Below are 21,373 nucleotides of genomic sequence, written 5' to 3' on the forward strand. Positions count from 1 at the left end.
AACCTCATCATTTTGCAGTTTTTGTAATTTATACACCAGCTGCAAAAATCAAACACTTCCTCAAAACTTTGCGATCTACTTTTGGGAATATTTCACTGTATTGTAAGGTGTTTTTGTTGATTTGTCCACCCCTTGAATACAGTACACCATGGTCCTCTGGCTCTAACATGAAATCGTTCTGCAGCATGCTGTATATTTACTCCTAGAAATAGTGTCACAAAAAGCATCACAGAACCAGCACAAGCAGTGAAACAGCATATGGTTCAGTTGGAGCATGTATAATGAATGCACTGGTAGAACAAATCTAGTGGATGCAAACGCAAGGCGTCTGCAGCAGAGTGATGAAATCCCCCATGAAATGAATAAACTTCCAGTGTCGGCTCCTGGTTTGACCTCATTTAGCTGTCTGCCCCGGTCCATCCCTCCGGGGAGAACTTGCACCGTTTTCTCTCCTTATGTTCTGCTCAGTGCGATGAACAAGCTTTTAAATTTCAACTGTGTGATGCGAAAACTTTCCACTGCAGTGAATGTAAATTCTCAGATGTGTGCCAGCTCTTCAAGGTGGGAACCCATTCAGATTATTCGCTGGTAGAAGTCTCGCTAATGCACTGCCAGGCCTTTTGGCTCTGAAAAGGAAGAGAGAGTTGAACCACAGACTTAATTGAAATAAACTTAAGATGCTGATGTCACCAGTACTAAACTTTGCTGTGTGAACATTTGGAGGCAGCTCGTCTAGACAGGTGAAAAGTGCTGAATTGATTTAAGTTTAATTTTATTCAAGGTTGAAATTGGAGGTTTTTGTTCACTTCTTTTTCATCTTTTCCCTCCCAGACTCAGGACTGAGGAAAGAGCGCCGGAGGAAAAAGAAGATCACCAACATCATTTCCTTTGATGACGATCTGGACGGAGGAGCGGAGGATGAGGAGGAGGGAGAGGAGGACTCCCAGAAGATGGGCGCGATGAGGAAGAGCCACACTGCTCCCGCTCAGAGCAGCGTGGAGGAAGGCATAGATCCTTTAGAGCCGGTCTTCTCCGAGTCGCCGGCCCAGAACGGCGTGGACGAGCCGGGCATAATCAGCTGGGTGGGGTCCCCCCATCCCTCTCGTACTCCACCCGCTACACCTCCTCTGCCTGACAGTAAGAGCATAGACAACGAGGAGGAGGACGAAGAGGAGGAGATGTACAAACCCAGAGCACAAAGCCAGGACGAGGAGAGGAGAAGCAGCTCTGATCAGTGAGTCGGATGACTTCAGTTGAATGTCGGGTTATAAAAAGTATAGAGAGAAATATTTCACAATTTTGTATTTATTCTGACAGAAAGTAGCGTGGACTCGGGGCAAAATACACTTGGAGGTTCATTAAGTGCATGTGAAATGAAATGTTGAGTTCTCGAATTATGAGCGGCTGTGATTAGTAGGATCCAAAAGTCAGTTTCCTCTTGGAGAAAATAAGTGTTTTTTAATCAGAAAACAAATGCATACACAGCCTGCAGAAACACAAAATCAACCAACATTTTAAAAAAGTGGATGGTGGAAGCCAATAATGTAGACTTCATTTTCCAATACACAGTAGTTCAATAAAGTTACCCCCGAAAACCACTAAAATCCTGAAAAATCTGAGCGAAGAGCAAACATAAAAAAAAAAAAAGTCTTACTCTGGTCCGGACATCTATTCATAACCGGGGCTGTCAATCGATTAAACATGGTTGGTGCTAATGGGTTCCTTAGTTTCATATGGTGCAAGTGTCTTAACTCTAGCTTTAAAAAAAAAAATTGCAAGTTGCGTTAATGCTTTAAAGAAATTAGTGGCGTTAAAACTAATTTGCATTAATGCGTTATTATTGCGTTAACTTTGACAGTCGGATTCATAACACAAGAGAGACCAGAGGTTTTCATACTGTGGGCATACCTGAGGCAAAGTTGCTGTGTGAAGTGAAAGGGACAGGTGCATGCTGGGAATTTGGTTACTGTAGTTTGGCCCACTGATTTGCCCGCAGCAGCAGTGGCTGTGACACACAGCTCATAGAGGCAATTAATGTACTGAAGCTAATTCTTGGAGTCATAACTCAGTCAAACATGAACACAAAGACATGACCACATATTTTTAGATTCACTTTCACTTTCTGAGAATATCATTGTCTCTGGTGTCCGTTGCGAATAAACAATCATAAAACTGCATAGAAATCATCGAAAACATTCACAACTGACCTATGAATGGGCGTGAAAAGTACTTATTGCTCTGTGAAAAGCCACAGACAAACTGACTGAGGTTCAAATTGTTAATTTTGTTTTAGAGTGGTGGTTGGCAGCCTGTCCAGCGTTTCCACGTGGAGCCCTCTACAGGTGATGACTGAAAACAGCAGCTCGGACATTCTCATCCCTCTTAACCCTTCAGACCATCAGCCAGGTACTGTAGTCCTAAAAAAACACCTAAACAAAAGCTGCACACTTTATTCAGAATCCTGCCCCTTCAAGGAAGATAGAAGATATTAAAATACACTTCATGTCGTTCTCAGATCAGTATAATATTAGACTCCTGTTTAAGATTCTGTTATGTTTGTTTGACTGTTCTTACTGCTGACAACTGCTGCATGTGGCTTCGGCATAGAGCTCAGATGTCTACCAGATGAAATCTCGGTACTTTCTCTGTTAGTCTGCACCTTCACTTTCACTTCTACTTTGTTTCAGTGAGCTCTGTGGAGGACACGGCCGCATTTCCTGCTCATTGTGAGTCAACAGGACCGGTGGGAAACTGTGAGAGCAGCAGGTCGCTGCTAACATTCAAGTAAGCTATCGTTTCAGGCGGGACTTCATTAGTTTTAGTTACAGGATTTAAACTGGCAAGTCTTGTAAAGTGTGCTTTTGTGCTGCAGCTTTCTTCACTAAAATAAAAATGTGTTTCAGTATGGAGTCCAGTCCGCCGACGCAGTCTGTTCCACTCTCCAGTGTGCTGCCAACATCTGGTCTGCCAGAGTCCATGACAGTGGGTGAGTGTTTCTCCCTTTTCCACCTGTCTGCCTCTTACTGTCTCTCACTCTCTCTCCTGCTCTTCTAGCCGGGTTTGTTCTCACACCGGTTTTGTGCTGTGAGTCATCATTTTAAGCCACATGTGAGTTAGCACCAAGACAACCGAACAGTGTGTCTGCACAGTGCTTCACTCATTGCAACTGCAGGGTTTGAACATGCTCACCTGCAAGGTGGATTGCAGTTCTTATGGATAACAGCTGTGGTGCAATTTCCAAACAAAGACCGGTCAGGAGGAATTATGCAGTTAAAGCTGCAGTGGGTAGAATTGGAGCAAATATGATTTATAAAAAGTTATTTTCATAAAACGGACACTATATCCTGACAGTAGTGCATGAGACAGGTAATCTGAACAAAATCATTTCCTTCCGTGTCCCCCGGTGTCCCCCGGTGTCCCCCGGTGTCCTCCGGTGTCCTCCGGTGCTCCTAATGGTATCTGCAAGATTTCACAGACCGGAGGAAAACAACCAATCAGAGCTGATGTGGAGTCTCTGAGCAGCTGTCAATCACTCGCAAACTCCGATCAAACGGTCAAACTAGGCAGCGCTGATCAAATATGAATCAATATTCTGTTACTGTAATGCCTATTTCTCTCCTCAAATGTTCTCAGAAACATCTTGTAGTGTACTGTTTAGCTGTAAAATGAGAACGTTTGTGACCTGGCTGCCATGTTGAGATAAGTTGAGGAAATACCAAGCACCGCCCACCAGCCGGAGCACAGCCAATAGGAACGCTCTCTCTCTGAAATGACCTGTGATTGGTCAAAGTCTCGCGTCATGGTTTAGATTTTTTAAAGCCTGAAAACAGAGCCATGAGGAGGTTCAGAAGTCTAGTTATCTCTCAGAACACTTGAGTTACAATATGCTGAAAGGTTATAATGTATTGCCCAGTGATGCCAAAAACTTTCTGCCTACTGAAGCCTTAAGAGCTAAAGGATTTGTTGCAACCACTAACTCCAAGATCAGATTGTCGTCTGTTAAAACCTCAAGAGGAACCGGATAGTCAATAGCCAGTTCCTCTTGAGGTTTTATCAGTCGTGCACTGCTGCACATAGTGAAATTAAAAAGAAAAAAGTTTTCTTGAAGTTAGTATAAAAATCGAGCCACTACAGCTCCTCAAAACAAGTAAAACAGACTTAGGTTTAAGCTTCATATGAGCATAAAATTGCCAGAAATGTAAATTAAAGATGCTTGAAACTAGGGCTGTCAATCGATTAAAATATTTAATCGCGTTTAATCTCACATATTTTATCTGTTCAAAATGTACCTTAAAGGAGATTTGTCAAGTATTTAATACTCTTATTAAAATGGGAGTGGGCAAATATGCTGCTTTATGAAAATGTATGTATATATTTATTATGGGAAATCAATTAATAACACAAAAAATGACAGATATTGTCCAGAACAATATTCTGAAATCATAACATGGCAAACTGATGCGTTATTATCGCGTTAACTTTGACGGACCCGCTTGAAACTACATTCTTTATGGACCGCACTCATTTTGTAGAGCAAGCGGCCACATCAGTGAACAGAAACTGGATATAAGCGGAGGGCCTTATAGTGAAGTCTCTTTGCAGCGCCGAGGATAAATTAAATCAAATGTAAAAATGATTTTTATTTGTTATGACAACAAAAATGTGATTGTTGAATCACCAGTTCCTCATGAGGTTTTACCAGAAGACAATCTAATCTCCGAGTGTATTCCCCAGTAGTTTGTGATGATAATGAATCCTTTAGAAGTCCTGACATGTCTTTGTCTGGAAATTTCCCCACCAGCTGTCGTCTGCAGCAAATTAAATCAGACTCTGCTGATTGGTATTTCAAACCTTGTTGTTTTTTTCTGTCCGGTTAAATTGATCTAATTTCTACGAGTGAAGTCCAAAACATTGTTCAGTTCCATAATATTTCCATAATAGCAAATGATCCACCAGGTGGCACTGTTGGGCCGGTGTAGACGCCGTCTGCTCCCCTCAAAGGATTATGCTCGAGAGAAAAATTGGGAGAGTGTGACACAAAGTGTGTGAATGCTTGCCATTTACATCAGCTATGTGATTTTCAGATGTGGATTAAACACACGTGATGAGCACTTTAATGCGTCTCACAGCACACGCAGGTTTTTCCTCTTGCCTGGTTCTGCTTGGCGCCCTGGAGCTCATCAGACCACTGATGCTATTTGATTCCTTGAATTCTGTGTGTGTGTGAATGTGTGTGAGGGGGAGAGAGCAAGCGACAGAGAGCCAGGGGAGAAAAGGTGAGCGGAGCTGCCTGTAAGCGCCGGGATTGAGCCGTCTTCCAATCTATTAGCCCTCGGTAAGAGGTGGTCACGGGGGTCACAGAGAGAAAATGGTCCTCAAGATACGGAGATCCACGAGGACGTTGAAAGATGTAAAACAGCAGAACCACAGTCCGTTAAAAGTTCTGTGACGTCAGGTTTTTGTGTCCGAATCAAAGAGCTCCTCTCCAGACTCACTGACACGAAACAGTCTCACAGAGAGAAACCCAGCTCGACAGAGGCAGAGATACCAGTTTCCACGCCTGCTGTCAGCTCAGTAGACCAGAATGCAACGCAGCCATAACAGAAATATTGCATTTCAAGTAAAAGGCCGTGGCTTTTTCCTCGACTGGGAAAACCTCTCTATCTGCCATGCTCTCGCTATCGCCTGGCTCTGCTGCTTTGGCTCTCCCCCCCCGCCTACTCACGTAACCCAAAGCAACAAGTGCAGAAGCCTCTCTGCAGGGGTTGTGCAAAAAATTGTTTTGGGAAAACATTAGAAAGCGACTGAGGAAGAAGAAGAAGATGAGGCAGGTTTAGGGAAAATGAAAAAAATTCTTGAAAAGCGCTGGTTTTATTGAATATTTCATTGTGGATTTAGCCTTATTAAACAAATTACACACCGTTTCCATCGGTCTTATCTGCAGCTTAACTCATTTCTTACTAATGCTCATGCCTTATATCTTCATAAAGGCAAAGTTAAAGGGGCACTCCACCAATTTTACATATGAAGCTCAGTGCACTCGTCAGGAAGAGTACTACTCAGTCTGTGAAAACTGTTGTGTAATGTCTTCTGTGGCTGTAGTGGGAGCTTTCAGAGTTTTGAAAAAAATAAGCCTGATGATGTCATTAGGGTTATCTTAGCTTGGGCTTGAGAATTAAGTAAGGGATAATGTACAGCGAGCCGGTCATTGTTGTGAAAGAAACCCTGACAGGGCGATGCTGCACCCCGAGGCGGAGTCTCTCATCGCCCTGAAGGGGTTTCTTTCACAACAATGACCCGCTAGCTGTACATTATCCCGCAAAGTCTTGCAAAGTCAAAGCTATTGAGATGCATTATGGGAAATGTAGTTATACCATATCAGGGAGTAAAAATCTGGATACCTTGGCCTCTGCCGGCTCAATTTTGACTATTCTTTTTAAAAATAATCTGTCTCATGTGAGTTCCCCCAACTGTATGCGTGTGCAGTACTAAATTGCTTGAGCCTGTTGATTAAGTCAGGGATCAAAATGAGCAGTTGATTGGATCACATGCGGAACGCAAGAGAGTAATAAGACCTTCTATGAATAGGAACAATTTGCAATATATCATCACAGCGCGTGTATGTTTAGTGCTAAAGAATAGTAAAAAACAGCTAATGACAGTGTTTGCCCTTTTTTGTGATTAAGGCTTTGTGAAACACACACACACAAACACACACACGTAGGTGAATACAAAGCATGCTGTATTTTTAAGGTGTGTGTGTGTGTGTGTGTTGGGAGAGGAAAAACGGTGTTAGAGGCGAAGAGGTGTGCAGTGCAAGCTCTCCCTCGGTGATTCCCACCTGGCCCTGACAGCGTGTGAGGCCAAGCAGTCCATTGATTGGAGAGTATGGAGTCTATAATTCACAAGGCACCTCGATTACATGGCCTAGCTCTCTGCTAATGCATCTATTATTGGAACAATTGAGCAAGAGCGTGTAGGATCCGGTGAGGGCCAACACACACACACACACACACACACACACACACACACACACACAGCACACACACAAGCACACACGCACACTCTTTTCCCAGCAAAGGTGGCTCTTACACACATTAGGGCAAAGTTGCACATGTACGTATTTCCACTCACGCACTTGCGCCGCAATTTGTCCACGTCCCCTTTGCGAGGACGGAGGGGCGTTTGGCTCTACTGAAGTCCCTAATGGCTCGTCTGTGGCACCCGCTGTGAACGCGTGGTCGGACTTAAGGTCACATTTATTTCTGGCCCGCTGATGTGGAGAATGGAGCCGCGGAGATAATAGACTTCCTCTTTTCTCCCCCTGCTCTCTGTTGTGCTCTTCATCACATTCCTCTTCCTCCTCCTCCTCCCCCAACCAGGCACTTAGCTTGGGGCTGGAGGAGACCTACTTGTGTCTGGGGCTACATCGACACCCTACATTAGTTATGAGAATAGAGTTGTGGTCTCTGCATGTTGTGTGTGTGTGATGGTGGAATGCAAAGTGCAGGGTAGATTAACTCCTCATCTCATAGTTGTTATTTTTGGAAGTCCTGGTAACGGCCTAGTCCGGATGCTTTGAAACCTTCATGTGCACCTCCAAGCGTAACTATGGAGATGAGTCACTATACCGCCATACAGCCGCCCCGGCCCAAATCTGTCCCTTCCATCAGGATGGAGATTAACATCAGCCAGCAGCTGACTGCTAGCAGACTGGAGCTGATACAGTTCAACTGACTGTTGCTTTAAGGCTGGAAGGGATACTGAGGATTTCAGACCAAAGCTGCTGCTTTCTGATAGTTTCTTTCAATTTGACCAAAGCAAAAAAAATGGCACATAGCGATGCAGTTAATTATTATATTCATTGTTGATTCAGTTACAATATGTTTTTCCTACATAGTGATCCTGGAATTGTCAGTGTTTCAACATACTCTTGTGTGAATAAACAGTAGTACTGAACTGTAACTTACGTCGTCACTTCGTGTGAGCCTCCTTGCTGGTTGGTAACCGTGGTAACCCGTGCCAACCACATGTGACCAAAACAATGGTTTGTGAGAGTCAAATTCCGAATTAATTAAAAATATAAATTACTCCCATTAAAGAAAAATCTTATACTTACAGGTAGATTGAAGCGTTATTGATGTTAAAGAGCTGTCCGTCAACGTCTGTTGTGAATGTTGTCGTCACTACCGCATTGCATTGTGGGATATTTATGCATCTGTAGTGTCCAGCGTTTGCATACTGTAATATTTCACTGGAAATAGTGTGCAATTTATGTACTCTTGGTTCCATACTTAGGTTTCGGACATACTAAAAACCTCACATACTGTTTTAGCGTACTAACTAGCACGCTAGTTTGGAATTTTGGATGCAACTTTTGTCTCTTTTTAGCCATGCTAGCAGCTACCTCTAGACATGTTGGTCCACGACTTTGTGCTCTCAACTATTGGATGGATTGCCATGAAATTTTGTACCGCCATTCACTGTCCCCAGACGATGAACCAGGGAGGAACTGCCATTATATCACTGCCTACCAATTACACTTTTTCAGCCGACTATAATTCTCTTATAATTGTTGTTGTTTGTTTTTTCTTGATACATAGTTATATGCAAATGGTAGCCAGTGTTTTCCTCCCTTACATTTATCCTGGATTGGTTCATTTCTTCTTTAAGCAGCTTCCGAAAAAGTATGTTTCACTACTGCAGCAATAAAAGTGTCCTCTGTGAGTCAGATAGATATCATTCTGTGCAACTTCTGTCAGCTGGAAAAAGTAAAAACCCAATTTTATCAAAGCAGTTCATCTTCAGGATGGAACAAAAGTGCAGCATTAAAAGTGGGATTCTGTTATTTCTACATTTGAAAACTGTAGGTTATCAGTTTATGCATATTGCTGTGTGTAGTGTCTGTGTGTGTGTTTTGTGTATTTTTAAGTAGTTTTAGTGCTGAAAAACTCACTCTGGTCTCTCTCATCTGCAGTGGAGCTGCGTCAGGCCATCGTAGCCATGATGAACAGGAAGGACGAGCTGGAGGAACAAAACACGTACGTTGGGATATATTCTCCTTATCTGCTGCTTGCAAACCCCCCAAACACACACACACACACACATACTCACACTCAGACTGGAGGAAGATATCGAATGACCTTTCTGTATAAATTGTGTCAGCTTGTTTTCTTCTCATCCTGAGACGAGAGGGTTTTTTTGTGCTGACTCGGGGGCAGCAAACTGTTTTGTTGTGTTTTTGTTTTCAGCATGAAGCCACCGGAGACGGTGATTTACGCTCATTTAACAGCTGCTAAAAGGGATCGTTGTGCAAACTGCAAACGGCACAGTTCAATAACAGTCTGTCGTAATGGCCAAAAAAACTCATTATTATGTTTATCCACGTTTGCAATTACTCATAAATAAATAAATGTGAATCTTCTGCCAAGCAGTATTTAGATCTTTACGATAAACTGTGATTTGTACTCGGGGCATTAAGATAGCAGCGATGCAATCACAGATGTGTGCTGATTGAGTGTTTTGTATCAGACTGTGACTGCAATTACAGAAGCTTAATAATGTTTATCCGATCTACTGCGTATGAAAATAATATTACCAGAATGTCAACATTTAGTATGTCTAAATGTGGAGGATTAGGTCTGTACAAGACGCGTCACCTGAATGTAAAATGGGACAGAAAATAACAAAGGTACGTGATCTGCTTCTTGTGTTTGACAGGTCTCTTCGCAGTCTGCTGGATGGGGAGATGGAGCACTCAGCCGGCCTGAGGCAGGAGACCGATCTGCTGAAGCGGAAGCTGGCAGAGCTGGAGGAGAGACACACCGCCAAGGTTCAGGCACTGGCCAGGTAAGGAACAGCTGGGACGTCTGTAGGACAGACATTAATACATCAAGTCATTTCAGTCTGCAGTATGGAAGATTAAAGAGGACCTACTTGTGAACAGCTAGTATATCTAATGCCCAGTAAGGCTCTGATCAGACAGAGCGAGATTTGCTGCGTCTTTTTTTTTATTGTTGCTAGGCGATCACCGAATGAGTGCTAATGTTAGCTTAACACAAACCATGAACTGTACTCTACCTAATGCAGCTTTTACTTTTTAATCTGAGGACAAAGGTCACTTGGATGTTGTTTCCTCCACCATCAGCTGAAAATAAGAGTAGCTGGTGAGAGGAGTTTTTTTTCCAAAGCAGAGTGCTGGAAAACATTTTAGAAAAGCCAGAATTTGTATCTCTTGACATTGTAATGATTGTTTCATTGGTACTGACCATTAAACTCATCAGCCCACTGCAGAGATACAGTATGATGGCTGTTTTGTGCTGTGAAACTTTTTACATAATGGGCCATCCAACCCATTTGACTAGACCTTTCTCACATCAGGCATTTTGGCCCTGTTCAGACCTGGTATCAACATGCGTCCTCAGTGATCTAAGTACAGGTTGAACAAACTCAAGACGCATTGAGATCGGATCTTTCAGACCACATTCAGAGGTGGTCTTGGCTACATATGGCCACATTCTTTTAGCAGTGTGTATGCGAATGTGTCCTGGGCCACATTAAGGACCGCCTACACAACTGATGTCCCGCGGGGATCCGCGGGATCACTGTGCTCCTCAGGTGAATAGACAGACATTGCACGGAAAGGCACGCACGGCCGGCCTGGTTATGTCAACAAAGTAATATTATGCTGTGTTTCCATTTGAACTGGGAAGTTCGAATTTCCGAGTTCCCAGTCGGAAATTTCAACTGGAACGCCTCCCGAAGTCGGATTTCCGATTCAGAAAATCGGAAAAACCTCGCCAACCTCGACCTCAAAATCCAAGATGGCTGCCCCGCGCATCAATAGTATAAAAGTTGTAATAGTAATATACAGTTTATTAGCACCTCTGTCTTATTCGTGTCTCATAAAATCAGTCGTACACACAATGCTGTCCAACTTCTATCTGTGGACATGTTGCTACGGTGTTTGTATGAGCAAAATACCGGCATAATGGCTTGTTATTAACTGGTATTGCTAACCATGGCTAACAATAGCTAACCTGGCTGGCGCAAACGCCATTATGTTTCCGACTTGTACTTAAAACGCTGTCAACTCGGGTGTGACGTCATTCTCAGCTCTGGCTTCCATTTTCTGAGGCGAGTCAAAAAGACAAAGTCAAAGATGACGAGCCAGTTTGGGAACTACTGTCTCAAATATCTCCAAATTGAATGCCAAAAAGTTTCCAGTCAGTAAACATTGTGTAAAAGGCTGCTTTGTCGCTGCTAATTGTGCCTTATACCTACAGTAGCTGCAGCAGTGTTTTACACATAATCACAGTAATTACCGCTACACCATCTAACGGCAGGAGCCTCGCCCAGACAGGAAAAGGAACTATATTTGTGCATCTATCACTGTTAAAGTCTCCACATCCAGTTCAGTCCGCATCATGACGAAAATCGGAGGGCGAATGTCAGAACAGCTTTTGCTACATTTCCTTCGGTAAATCACACGTACACACACTTTTATCCCAGTAAGTTAAGTGACCACCTACCGTTCCTCTGAAAGTGAATTGCGTCACCTCAGCATTTACAATTGATTGCCTGTACGCCACAAGTCTTCAGTCGAGCCCCGAGCCCTTTAAATAGAGGATTACTCATCCTTCAGCAGTCTAAACAGGAAGCCCCGGCAAGTCTGCGTTCAGATAGTAGCCTCCTACACTAAGTCAAGCCACCAGCCAGGATTGATTGAGTGACTCAAGTTAAGTGTGTAGGGACCGCTGAAGCTGATGGGTTTTGCACTTCGACGAGGACGGTGCAGCCGCTGACCGGGGCTCTTTAACACATGATGATTTTCATGCGGAACAATTTAATGGAGTTAAAATGACACGAGAGGGCAGAGAGAGAGTACAAGGAACGCGGGATGGCCTCATGACTGCCTCGCTCTCTATGCAGGCGACATACTGTGTGCTTTTTTCACTCAACCGCACACTCCCGACACACAAAGCCCATTCTATAGTCCGCCGCTAAATCTCAAGTGCTGCTTTTCCTCCTCAGCCAAATCTGTCTCGATCAATAGCGGCTATAAATACCACTGAAGGAGCAGCTAGCCACTGAATGAGGGCTGGAAGCTGTCAGCATCATTCAGTGAAAGAGGCTACTGGCAACGGTTGCTATGAATCCCACAATTCTTTGTGATTCACTCGCGCCGAGGGGTGAATCGGAAGTCAGTAAGCCTGACATAAAATCCTGACACCGAACAGTTAACATCTTAACACTTGAAAGGACGGGTCGGCTCGCCCGTTGACCGACGGCCAGCTGAAGTGCTGTGGAGTTAATTGAAATTGTTTAATATGCGCTAACTTTGACAGGAAATCACTTTGCCGAGGGCAGAAAATGTTCAGGTTAAATGTTTATCTCCAGCACCAGATGGTCCCGCTGCTCGAGGAAGATGCCACCAGTCATCTGCTTATTTTTTCTCCAAGTAGTAGTACAGTAAAGCAGCACCCAAACCCGAGGAAGTTGCATGCGTGTGTGTGTTGAGCCCCGGCTGTATACGGGGGTGGCAGAGGATGAGCGAGCCGCCATAGATAGATTTCGGCTGACGTAGACTCCGGCAGAGGGGAGTGGGCTAAAAAGAGCCCGCTGCTCACTTACCGAGCTACTCACACACACAAAACTTCAATGTACAGCAGGACCCCTTACTCACGCACACATCCAAATATAACATGATAATGTAAGACTCACACGTTGACACATAACCGCCCACATCCTCACCCCTCGACTCCTCCCAGACTGTAGAAACCCGAGCGCACGTGTAACAGTCCTCATGTACAGTATGTTCGTACGCACACAGCATCCTTAAATCATCTGAACTGAATCCACCGGTGGCAAATGAAATATCACAATATTATCAACTGAACAAGTCAATATCAGAATTTAGGGGGATCACTATTAGTGCTTCCGTAACATATAGTATTTACAAGGGGCGTCACGATACCAGACACTGAGTAGTCGATACCAATACCTGTGAAATTCCACGATTTTCGATACAAAAGTAAAACAATAAATCCCATGTGCTTCAACTTCCCCTCCTTTATTACCGTTTGCATACTGGTTTTTGTTTGGAAGTTAAACAGGTCATAATTCCCTCTCTAATATCTATTTTATATTGCTGTGAAAACATCTCCTTCAAACAACTGGATTTGTTCTAGTTTTCCCGCCAAAAACTACCTTGTACATGATTACATTTGAACACATACTTGAACGCATCATAATTTAAATCAATGGCACCTCCTGTGTTGAAATCGGCAGTACGATGAGAGCTAGTTAACGTCAGCTGTTAGCAGCCGGTAAGCAGAAAAGTCCTGCATAATGTTAAATAGCTCTCGTCCTGCCGATTTCAACACAGATAACACGACATTGAGTCGTTAAAAAACGGTTGCTGGGCGGCTGGTTAGCTCAGTCGGTAGAGCGAGCGCCCATGTATTGCCAAGGCTGTGTCCTAGCAGCGGTGGACCCGGGTTCGAATCCGGCCTGTGGTCCTTTCCGCATGTCATTCCTCTCTCTCCCCCTTTCCAACACTCTATCCACTGTCCTATCAATAAAATGCTTGAAAAATCTCTCCAAAAAAATAACTTAAAAAAAAAAAAAAAACGGTTGCTTTTCATTTTTTTTTTCTTTTTTCAGAGCACTAAATTTACTTTGTATTCTTTTTCAAATTAATAGCCAATGAAGGAAAAGAAAAGTGATAATACTAATAATAATCATAATCTTAGTCAAATCATATTACTTGGAAAAAATAATAAAAAATAATAATAATAATAAAAAATGAAATGAATAAAAGTAGGGGCGAATAGGCTGGCCACCTTAAAGACATATAAACCAATAAACAGACAAAAAAAAAACATTCAAGAGTGGACATGGACACATTTATGTAACCAGACAAATATCAACAATGACAGAAAACAAGGAGCTGACAAACATAGAACAAAGACATAGAAAATAATTTCCCTTTTTGTTCAGCTGTGTAAAATGGGGTACAGAAAAGGGGTGGGATTGTAATATGAAGATGATAGGAGTGACGGGGTGGCATTTAGTTCACCGGCAGATTAAGAGGCAGGATAAGATATGAGACATTTTGATTGAATTCCGTGATTTAATTATTTTGTTTGGCGTAGACTTGCTCTTGTGATATATGTTCTGAGAGGAGGTTCAACCATTGTTTTATAGAGAGTAGGTGTCTTGATTTCCAATTGAGGAGAATGGTTTCCTTGGCGATAACGGTTGCTTTTAAAATAGAAATCATAAAACCAAAAACGGCCTTGCTCTGGATGTCTAACGCTCAGACTCGTTCCCTCAAGGATGGCAGCTAAGAAGCAAACACACAGACACTCTTCCCCCACAACTACTTCTTGTCCCCCTTTTTAGACGTCAGTTGGCAGATCAGAAAGCGGGCCTCTCGCAGCGGGAAGACGGGAAAGCGGCCAGTCGAGTTGGCTCGGGGGCCAGGAAGTGGTACCTCGTCACTGGAAGAAACGGCAGCAGATGCCTTTTTCTTAGCTGGCCGAGCTGCCGTCTTTTCTCCAGGCGGTCTGGTATACAGCTGATCTAAGAAGTGGCGGAGAAGAGAGCGGCTGTGAAGTTTGCCTCGTTTACTTGTTGGAAGTGTTTATGTTGTCTTTCTTTGGGAAGTCAATTATGTCACTCTGCCCAGGAGGGGGGGGGGCGGGGGGCTTTTTCTTCCTTTTCGATGCTGGAGTTTTAACAACCCAGCCCTGCACCCCGTTCCCTTGCTGTGTGGATATATGTGTGCGTTTATACAGCTCTGAGCATTGAGCCTTTGGAAGTATGACACCAGAGTGTATGCTTGAAGTTCTTTTTTTTTTTTTTCCCGGAGAGGCTGAGCAGTAAATTGCACTCAGGAGCATTACCCAGCGACTGAGCCGTCTGTCTGTGAAGGCGTCTTTGTGCCGCTCATTTACTACTTCCAAACAAAACTAGATCATACCTGAAGAACAGCCAATTTAGCTGTGTTTATTGCACATTAAGACGACTACCGAGCACGGGGAGGATATAGGAAGGGGGTGGGGGCAATGCAAGAGAGAGAGAGAGAAAAAAAAGAAAATCACCCCAGGGCTTCTCTCAACTTAAGTAATTACTGCGTGTAGTTTAACTTTAAGCATCCCTCTTGAGATACTTCTTTGCTCGTTCTTCAAGATAAGATCATACATCCGTTCTCTCTTTCTAATAGTCTCTTACAGTATTTGCTATATTTAAAACACAAACTTTACACTAGCTTTCTCTCTTTCACACACATTATTTATGACTTTATCTCGCAAACGCACACTGTTTCCCTCTCTTTCACCATCTCCTTTATTTGAGCAAAAAACAGTTTCTTTAAGTGTATCTCTAAGGTACACAGCATTTCTTTCTCTTGCTGTTTCTTTTGCACACAAAAACTCTCATATATATATCTATATATATATATATATAGATATATATACAGTATATATATATATCTATATATATATATCTATATAGATATCTATATATCTATAGATATATATATAGATATATATACTGTATATATATCTATATATCTATATATAGATATATAGATATATATATCTATATATCTAAATATCTATATATAGATATATATAGATATATATATCTATATATCTAAATATCTATATATAGATATATATATATATACTGTATCTATATATAGATATATATATATATAGATATCTATATATATATCTATAGATATCTATATATCTATATAGATATATATCTATAGATATATATATATATCTCCTCGTGCACAAACGCTGCTCGTCTCTCACATGGAATAAGATGAGATGAAATCAACATTAACATGTAAGGGATAATGTACAGCGAGCCGGTCATTGTTGTGAAAGAATCCCCGACAGGGCGATGCTGCTGGTCTCTCATCATGTTTATTTCACAACAATGACCCGCTAGCTGTGCATTTTCCCGCTTATTACACGGCTACTTACTGAAGAAATCAATATTTTGACACAAAAACGGTCTGCCAGAGTCCGACATCAGAGCTGCACCCATGGCAACGGTCTGTTATACATAGCAACGGTCTGTTATACATAGCAACGGTCTGTTATACATAGCAACGGTCTGTTATAGAGAAATTACAGACCGCAGAACGCCGTGATTGACCAATCAGGAACGAGTATTCAACACAGCCGTGTAATAAACGTAGTTAATAGGCTTCTCCTCTGAGCAGGCGGCAGTCGCACGAACAATATTTTAGGGTCAGATTTTAATTGCCCTTAATGAGAAAGTGGTTTGGTGCCGGTCCCCTACTGTATCAGCCGGGCCAAGGATGCAGTTTTTGCAACAGAGATGCCGAGCAAGTACTTCACTGTGTGGACACACTCATTTAAAACTTTACCGTCCCTTAAGGCAGAGAAGACACTTAGGGTTTCAGATGACTTTCAAACACACGCCACATTTCCGGCGATCCAACACTCACTAGAAGCAAAGCATCAGACAACTTAATGGATCGCTCTCAATTGGAAAGCATTAACAGAGAGACAAAGCTGCAGTTTCTCGCTACAGTTTTAGGGAAGAGAGAATTGTACAATGTTGTCCATCCCGGGGGGCTTTGTAGTTTAGATTTGTTTGGTAACTATCATTCAAGCTCTGTCCTGTGGGTCGGAATAATGGTTGTCCACTAAACTGAGTTTGTAATGATGGACTCGCCAAAAGGCATTGAATGCAACACAAGCTGGTATTTAATAGCATACAGCTATTTTCATATATATATACCGATCAGCCATAACATTATGACCACCTGCCTACCTCCGGCAATGCTGGAGCTGCTAACGTAGCACAAATACACACACTGTTTGTCGGTCACTCGCTAAAGTTATGCCGCGCAGACAGAGTATCGTTACGCCGGGCAGACACACAGCTGACAACCTGCTTAACTAAACTAAATGTGCGGTGGAGACTTTTACTGGGAAAGTGGCTGCATGTCCGCGACACTACACAAAGCATCGTGGCTGCTACGTTAACACACCCGTAGGGGTGAACTGGGGACTCAGTTGTCTATTGTGCTCATCCACTGAAGCTGGCCCACCGCTACACAAATCTTGTCAGTTAAAGGGAGTGTTTGTAACTTCTTACACGTATAAATCAATCCGGGTTCGCGTTCGCGTGTGGCTACATTGTTCAGACTCAGACTCCAACACAAACTACACGGAAGCACCAAAACCACAAAGTTATATCTAGTGAAGCCCGTCTTGCAAAACAGTGTTGGCCGCGGTCGGAGGACTGTATCAATTTCTGTTTCTTACAAACAGTCCCCTTATCGGTTAATAATCGGTTAATGAGGGTCGGTTATCGGTTAAGAAAAAATTTCAAAATTAGCATCCCTAGCTCTGAGTATAATTTTTTTTCAACTTGACGCGACAAAAACGCCGGGCGCATAGAGTGGAAAAACGCGAGGTGCTCAGCAACGCAAAAGCAGCGGGCAAAAACGCTTCACTCTCATTGAAAACAATTACAAAAAGCCGCCCCAGGATTTGCTACTTTTTTGTGTTTTATTTAATTGTAAATTGGATAACTTTTGTTTGGACAAAACAAGCAATTCAAAGAAATCACCTCGAGGGCTGTTTTTCCACTATTTTCTGACACTAAATGATAAATTGTAGAAATAATTGCTGGAATACTCGATAATGAATATAATTGTTATTTGCAGCCCTAAAGGGAAGTGTCAAATTAAGAGGGTGAAATGACATGCATTAAGAGAAACTTCACGGTGCCCCTGAGCCTCGATGGGATACTTAATATGGAGCAAGGCATGCATTTTCTCCTAACAGTTAACGGAAGCCTACAAGATACATGAAAAAAAAAAGAAATCAGTTGAAAATAGGGAAGAAAATGTAATGCCTGGGGACGTTGAGGCACGAGGTGGAGAGTTTTCATGAACAGGTTAACTGCTCGTGGGGGAAAAAGAAGTTCTGTGTTTGATTCAGCATGTGGCGACCTGAGGGAAGCCGCTCCAACACAGACAGGACACACAGGGTGTACTTTACACCTCCGGGTCCTGGTTTATCAGTCTGCTCTGAAATTGGATTTGAAAAATGTACCGAGCAGGTGAGGCTGTTGTTGGAGTGATGTTCCCTCATAATCTGCAGCACACTTGGTTATGTACATTGCCCCACTCAGTAATATCAGCTGACAGCAGCCTGCGTACGCTTCCCCAAATTTCCCCCAAGACCGCTTACACTGGAGATGCACGTCGTAACGTAGGTGTGATCTACACCTGTGTCAGGATTTTGTTTTATGCCAGCGTGTCTGTCTCCATCGTCTGATATAATGATGAAGAGAATTTTGTCGTCTGGTTTTTATATTCTTTTCAAACCGGAGGTGGAACACTGGGAACATGCATATGTCTCTGTGCAAGGAGCCATTAAACTTAGGGCTGCTCAAGTGTAAATTGTTTTGAGGTTGGTAGAAAGTCCAGGAGAAAAGGTGTCTGATGACCAGGCTCTGAAATTAGCACCCGCCACCCACCAAATTCCCACATCATCCGCCACTTTGGTAGGCAGGGAAAGAGATTCGGTTCCTGTTGAGAACCAGTTAGTGTGATAATGGTTGTCTGTCTCTATGTGTCAGCCCTGTGATAGTCTGGCGACCTGTCCAGAGTGTGCCCCAACTCGTCAAATGTCAGCTGGGATCGGCTCCAGCCCCCCCCCCACGACTCTGAATAGGATAAGCGGTTACAGATGATGGATGGATAGTTTTCCTGTTAAAATATTCCTTTTGTTTTTCATATTGAGCGGTCATTTTTAGTCTTAAAGCTTCAGTAGGCAGCAATTTTTTGACTTTATTGGGCAAAAATTCCATTATAACCTTTCAGCATATTGTAATTTAAGTGTTCTGAGAGAAAACTAGACTTCTGCACCTCCTCATGGCTCTGTTTTCAGACTTTAAAAAAATCTAGCCCATGACGTAAGACTTTGGCCAATCACAGGTCACTTCAGAGAGAGAGAGCGTTCCTATTGGCTGTGCTCCGGCTGGTGGGCGGTGCTTGGCCTTTCTTCAACTTGATATCAACATGGCTGCCGGGTCACAAACGTTCTCATTTTACAGCTAAACAGGACACTACAAGATGTTTCTGAAAACATTTGAGGAGAGAAATAGTCAATACAGTAACAGAATATTGATTCATATTTGATCAGCGCTGCCTAGTTTGACCATTTGATTGGAGTTCGCGAGTGATTGACTCCTGGCTCTCATAGACGGAAGATGGACGGCAGACTCCAGCTCTGCTCTGATTGGTTGTTTTCGACACCGGAGGACAATCACATTTGCTCCATTTCTACCAACTGCAGCTTTAAATGTTGCAAAAAGCAAGCGCATTACATTCGCAGAAAACCACTTCATTTGTATCAGATTGATCAATAATTCAACAAACTGGCTGTGGTAACCTGAAAAAAAGAAATTAAAGTGTTGTTTGTTATCATCACGAATCATTTATTCACAGCAATGAACGCTTGCTCTGAATACATGATTCTCTGAACAAAGAAGACTGATCACACAGTAGTGTCCTTGATTAACTGAAGAGCTTTTCGGGGAATTCATTTCTATTGGCAGCGTCTTAAATTGTGGTGAGCCATTAGAGCTGTTGACATTATGTAGGTACATAATGGACCGGAAGCATTATAAAAACCAAGACTAATGGAGCAAGGTTAGAAAAGTGCTCACAGTACATCGTTGCAGTGTGTTAACATGTTGGATCAATAACCATGGCAACCCTGGTTAGTTGTGCTAGAAACGTCCAGCATTCAAACCTAATTAACAACACTGCACTAAAATGTTACACAAATATAATTACACTCATCAAAGTCATAATAAAAGCAGTGTTAAATGTAATGATATGGAAAATAACCACAAGACTAGTTGTAATTAACCTTTTTTTTTTTTTTTTACAGCAGATATTTTGGTATGTCCTAGCAGAAAAAGAACAGGTGTAATTTATAACACTAATGAGGTGAGCCAGCTGAGGTGTCATGGTAACAGACCCATCATTAATGTTGTTAGTTACACCTGTGCTTTTCCTGCTATGACAATCAAAATGTGAGCTGTGAAGAAGCACTTTACTTTAAACTTTAAACTAAAATGTATTAATTGATATTTTTTTGCCACCTTCGGTTAGTCAGGCTGTAAACACACTGAAATAACTACACCTTATAAGCTGATATGTATACACCAATCAGCCATCACTTTAAGACCACTGACAGGTGAAGCGAATAACATGGATTATATCGTTACAATGGCACCTGGCAGTGGGGGGGATATCAGCAAGTGAACGTTTTGAACTTTGAACTTTGTGTTAGAAGCAGAAAAAATGGGCCAGCGTAAGGATGTGAGCGACTTTGACGAGGGTCAAACTGTGATGGCTGGACGACTGGGTCAGAGCATCTCCACAACTGCAGCTCTTGTGGGATGTTCCCGGTCTGCAGTGGTCAGGACCTACCAAAAGTGGTCCAAGGAAGGAAAACCGGTGAACCGGCGACAGGGTCAGACCCGAGGCTCATTGATGCACGTGGGGAGCGAAGGCTGGCCCGTGTTGTCCGATCCAATAGAAGAGCTACTGGAGCTCAAATTGCTGAAAAAGTTCATGCTGGTTCTGATAGAAAGGTGTCAGAACACACAGTGCATCACAGTTTGTTGCGTATGGGGCTGCGTAGCCGCAGACCGGTCAGGGTGCACCATGCTGACCTAATGTTATGGCTGATCGGTGTATATACAAGGTGCGAGCAGAAGAAAATCCTCATTTAAACACCCAGTAAATACGGAGCAACATTAGCATGTATTTCTGGCCAGCTGATGAATGTAAGTCCAATATTTTGCCTCCTTTTAGCTCTGTTTTTGGTCTCCACCAGCTCATGAGGGAAATATCTGTCTCTTCAGCTGCTAAATGTTCCACTATGTTCACCAGCTAGCTACTTGCACTTTGGTGCGGCCAGTGTTGCCAGATTGGGCGGTTTTAAACCCAATTGGACTTCTTTTTATTTGATTGAGTGTGTTTGAATGTTTTTCCTGTGGCTTGTAATAATTTGGACTACTTTTTGTGCCATTTGGGCATTTCCCCAATTTTTTATTAGGCTGTACTTGTCCCTCCTCTTCTCCAGTTAGTATCATTGAGATTGACAGCACGAAGTTCAACGCTCAATATACAGTTACTGATATGACGGACAAAACCAAATGAAAAACTAGCTAAAACGCCCCGTCAGCAGCAGAGTTGGGTGATAATTCTAATGAGCGATAGCTCGCTGCGAGCGACGCCTTTCACGTTACACGTTTGATCCCTGCTTAATGTAGAAATATTGATAAGTACACC

The 21,373-nt window shown here is 42.8% G+C and overlaps 2 protein-coding genes across 3 annotated transcripts in view; one reads left to right on the plus strand and one right to left on the minus strand.

Annotated features, from left to right (window-relative positions):
* phf5a (PHD finger protein 5A) overlaps positions 1–21,373 on the minus strand; it is a 373,616-nt gene that overhangs the window by 314,585 nt on the left and 37,658 nt on the right. The window lies entirely within an intron of this gene.
* Positions 1–21,373, plus strand: part of snx29 (sorting nexin 29) — a 175,471-nt gene that overhangs the window by 9,164 nt on the left and 144,934 nt on the right. For both annotated transcript variants that reach the window (XR_012591971.1, XM_074620629.1), the window contains exons 8-13: positions 832–1,234; positions 2,294–2,406; positions 2,688–2,784; positions 2,904–2,986; positions 8,978–9,041; positions 9,721–9,849. Coding sequence is in view for 1 of the 2 variants with exons in the window: in XM_074620629.1 (XP_074476730.1) it covers positions 832–1,234; positions 2,294–2,406; positions 2,688–2,784; positions 2,904–2,986; positions 8,978–9,041; positions 9,721–9,849 (889 nt within the window). In the remaining variant the exon portion in view is untranslated. The remainder of the gene's footprint in view (positions 1–831; positions 1,235–2,293; positions 2,407–2,687; positions 2,785–2,903; positions 2,987–8,977; positions 9,042–9,720; positions 9,850–21,373) is intronic.

This window comes from Sebastes fasciatus, chromosome 20 (assembly GCF_043250625.1).
Source record: "Sebastes fasciatus isolate fSebFas1 chromosome 20, fSebFas1.pri, whole genome shotgun sequence".
Lineage (NCBI taxonomy): Eukaryota > Metazoa > Chordata > Actinopteri > Perciformes > Sebastidae > Sebastes > Sebastes fasciatus.